Source organism: Dipteris shenzhenensis, chromosome 20, assembly GCF_047967505.1.
Source record: "Dipteris shenzhenensis isolate YYH24624 ecotype China chromosome 20, Dip_SZ_1.0, whole genome shotgun sequence".
Taxonomy (NCBI): Eukaryota; Viridiplantae; Streptophyta; class Polypodiopsida; order Gleicheniales; family Dipteridaceae; genus Dipteris; species Dipteris shenzhenensis.
In genome coordinates this window covers 43,921,049-43,925,124 of record NC_141615.1, presented here as the reverse complement: position 1 = coordinate 43,925,124, position 4,076 = coordinate 43,921,049, and the positions used below count along the sequence as shown (strand labels likewise).

General features: G+C 45.9%; 1 protein-coding gene across 1 annotated transcript; it reads left to right on the top strand.

Moving 5' to 3' along the window:
* Positions 1-950: 950 nt before the first annotated feature.
* LOC147889710 (pentatricopeptide repeat-containing protein DOT4, chloroplastic-like) lies at positions 951-3,607 on the top strand. Its single transcript, XM_087391670.1, has one exon. The coding sequence runs from the start codon at positions 992-994 to the stop codon at positions 3,092-3,094; it is 2,103 nt and encodes a 700-aa protein (XP_087247796.1). The 5' UTR covers positions 951-991; the 3' UTR covers positions 3,095-3,607.
* The last annotated feature ends 469 nt before the right edge of the window (positions 3,608-4,076 follow it).

Here is a 4,076-nt window from a genome sequence, read left to right as displayed (position 1 = left end):
AATGTAGGACCAACCATAAAATAGCTCTAATTCGATGTCACTGATAGGAAAAGGGTAGAAGGAAGCATCAACTAGTGCTTCATGCCTATTGTACCCCTCCACAATCATGATCTCGGACAACCAACAAGCAGCTCAAGCATGAACTATTTTGCCTCCAAATTCATGCTAAGGCCATGTGAATCTAGATACTCAACCATTGTTGCATGAGGAAGTTTACCCCAAAGCCAAAGGAACTCAATCGAGATCAGCTAGCCTCGAGCAAAGTTGGGATGAGCTACCCCATGCTACTCTGGCCTCGCCTATCCCTTATGCCACTCTAGCCTTGCCTATTCCCCATCCAAAAAGGCAATTTATGAGGCTAATTGCCTTCCCATAGTTGTGGATGTGTTACCATCAGTGATGCAATTTTGAAAATTAAAGGTTTCAAAAGGGCACACCCCCACCCATGGTTTGCTCGAGGGGGACATTGCGTAGGACCTACATGGTCTGCACAGGATTCGAACGAGAGCAGCCACGTGGGCAGGGGGCGAGCTACAACTTGAGCTTGCGATGCACATCACTCTCGTTTTTTTTATTTGGGACGTTATACTGAATTCCATATGAGGTGGACAAGATAAAACCCTAAGGTAACCCTTGGTGCTTGAACTGAGGGCTGGCACTTCCGAATTGGCCAGCACTAGAGAGTTTTACGAAACTCTAAAATCCTACGAAACCATGTGGCATATTCTAAGCGGTTAGATCAACTAGCCTCAAGTGGCCTATTATTAGCTACAATTGGCCAAGCATTCTAGTTTGGGTTGTATTGAAATTGAAAGTGCCAACAAGGACCCCATAGGGGGTGACCAAGATAGACACCATACGAGGTGACCAAGATAGAATTATGAGCTGGAGTTTTAAGAGTTTTGTTGGTGACCTGAAAGTTAAAAATTTATTCTCCTCCTGTTCTTGTTGAAAAGAGAGAGGAGGAGTAAATGTGGTACATTTAGTGCTTATGCGCAGGGCAGCAGCAAACGTCCAGTTGCTTCTCAAGCTTCCATTGCTGTTGCGCAAAGCTTTGCATGGCAAACCCTCTCACAGCTTTCAACAACCCCCACAACATTCATCGGCTCCCCCCTCCTTGAAAAACACCCTTGATCAACTCGAGCAATCCGGCTTTCATTCGCATCCTGCTACCTTTGTTTCGCTTGTGAGATCATGTGGTGATTTGAATGCCCTATCGGATGGAAAGCGCGTCCATGAACTTGTCACCAAATCTGGACACGCGAGAAAGGCCTTTTTGGGAGGCCTCCTTGTACAAATGTATGGAAAATGTGGAGCACTCGAGGATGCACTCCTTTGCTTTGCAGAGATACAGGAAAGGGATGTGCTGGTGTGGAACCTCATGCTTGGAGCATCAGTCAAGAACGGAAATGGCAAAGTCGCTATCGAAATATTCAAGCAAATGCAGTCAGAAGGCATCATCCCTGACAAGGTTACGTTCGTCAGCATTCTCTCCGCGTGCGCAAATCTGTCTACTATAGCTGAAGGCAAGCGGATGCATGTTTGCATCAGTTGCAGTGGATTGGAGTCAGATGTTGTCGTTGGGACTGCCCTTCTCAGCATGTACAGCAAGTGCGGTAGCCTTGAAGATGCATCGAGGACCTTCGAGAACATGCGTCACAGGAATATGGTCTCATGGAATGCAGTAATTGCAGCACATGTTCAGCATGGGCATGTCACCAAGGCCTGTTGGATTTTCGAGCAAATGCATAAGGATGGAGTGATTCCCAATAGGGTTACCTTCCTCACCATTCTTGATGCATGTGCCAGCCAGGAAGCACTATGTGAAGGCAAGCGGATACACTCCCACATTGTGTCAAATGGACTTGAGTTAGATTTGGTTCTTGGGACCGCACTTGTCAACATATATGGCAAGTGCAACAGGCTTGATGATGCACAGAGTATCTTTGACAAAATGCCAGAGCGGGATGTTGTCCTGTGGAGTTCCATGATCTCAACATATGTCTGGCAAGGCCATGGCAAGGAGGCTCAACAGCGTTTTGGCCAGATGAAACAGGAAGCTGTGCTGCCAGACAAGGTGACCTTTGTTAGTGTTATCGATGCATGTGCCAGCCAGGCAGACATTGTAGAAGGCAAGAAAATCCACAGCTGCATAACTGACTTTGAATTAAAATCCGATGTCATTTTGGCGACTTCTGTCATTAACATGTATGGCAAGTGTGGCAAGTTGGACGATGCAAGGGCTACATTTGACTCCATGCTCCAACGGAGTGTGGTTTCATGGAATGCCATGCTTGCAGCATACGCCCAGCATGGTAAAGGCAAGGACGCTTGTCAACTTTTTAACCATATGCAGCTGAAAGGAGTAATTCCAAGTGATGTCACGTTTGCAAGCATGTTGGATGCTTGTGCCAGCCAGGCAGCCCTAGCAGAAGGAAAGAGGATGCATGCTCTCACTGTTTGCAGTGGGTTTGAAGCACACACTATCGTGGCAACCGCCATTGTCAACATGTACAGCAAATGTGGCAGGCTGGAGGATGCACAGAGGATTTTTGACAGAATGGCAGTTCGGAATGTGGTCTCATGGACTGCCATAATTGCAGCATTTTCCCAACATGGGCATGGCGTGAGGGCACTTCAATTATTTCATCAGATGCAGCAGCAGGGAGTTAGACCAGACAATGTCACCTTTATAAGCATTCTTTCTGCATGTAGCCATGCTGGTCTGGTTGACGAGGCATCTCTTTGGCTGCGTGTCATGACTCGGAACTATGGTGTCACGCCAACTGCAGAGCATTATGAATGTCTGGTCGACCTGCTTGGAAGGGCAGGACGTTTGGACGAAGCAGAGGAGTTAATAAACATAATGCCATTTTCACCTACTGTTGTCACATGGACAGCTTTGCTTGCTGCATGCAGAAACCAGATTGATGTGGACCGAGGAGAACGTGCTGCAAGGCACATGTTTAATTTGGACCCAAAGAATTACGTGCCATACTTAACATTATCAAACATTTACACTGCAGCTGGCGTCAGGGATGCTGCAGAAAAGGTTATGCTTTGCATGAAGGGCAAGGATTTGAGAATCAGCTGAGTTTTCATGAAGATCGCAGTGGAAACTATGAATTTTCTGAGAAAATGGAAACAGAGTTGTTTCCAGGCAACATGCTTGATTTACAGAGTCATATTCAGGGGTGTGCACAGAGAGGAAATATAACCTTGAGTTAGGGGGCCGTGTGGCCAGTGGATAGGATAAGGCCCCTCTAGCTTTTATCAACAAGGCACTTGCTTGCATTGCTAGGATTGTCCAACAAATAAAGGACGCTTGGCAGAGATGGTGATCTCAAATGAGATGCAAAGATGGAGGAGAATCCTAAGGCTGAGGAGCGTCAGATTCAGTTAGTGGGATATTCTCACAGGCTGGATTCTATTTTGTTGTGTGTGTGTGAAGATGCACCTGATAATATTTTTTCAAAACACGCAACTATGGGGTTGTCAGCCTTTGTCGAGACAGAATTAATAAAGATGAAAGAGCAAGTAGCCTATCATAGTGTAATTGTGGTGTTTGACTTTGCATCAACACTGTAGTGAAGGTGACGGAATAGATGTGGAGAAAGGGGGCAGAAGAGTGGGAAGGAATGAGGGGAAGGGGAAAAGAGCAGAAGGAAGGAGAGAGAGAGAGAGAGAGATGATATGATTTTTATTAATGTCCACTGGAGACCCAACAGGATCTATGGGATAGATCCAACAGTTCCGACAAGTAACATTGATAACAGCTCTAAGAATAACTGTTATATGTTCTAGGAGTGTCTATGAGACTAGTACTTGTCTGGCTATCTTGTGTGCCGTGTCCAGATTTTGTGTTGGTGCCCCAAAATGTCCTCCAATCATGATCCTAGCTGTTTGCCTGGTTGATCAAGAGGTCTTGTAGGCGTTGAATGAAATGGCATCAATACTTATCTCTTGCTGATGTGCATATAAGCTCGACAATGGAGAAGTGTGTGCTCTTCACTTTCTACTCCATCTATCGGGCATGTCCTGCATATATTGTCTTCTAGTGGGAGCTTTGATAATTT

What these genes read in the sequence shown, in the direction of transcription:
- LOC147889710 (XM_087391670.1), top strand. Translation starts at nt 992, where the DNA reads ATGCGCAGGGCAGCAGCAAACGTCCAGTTGCTTCTCAAGCTTCCATTG.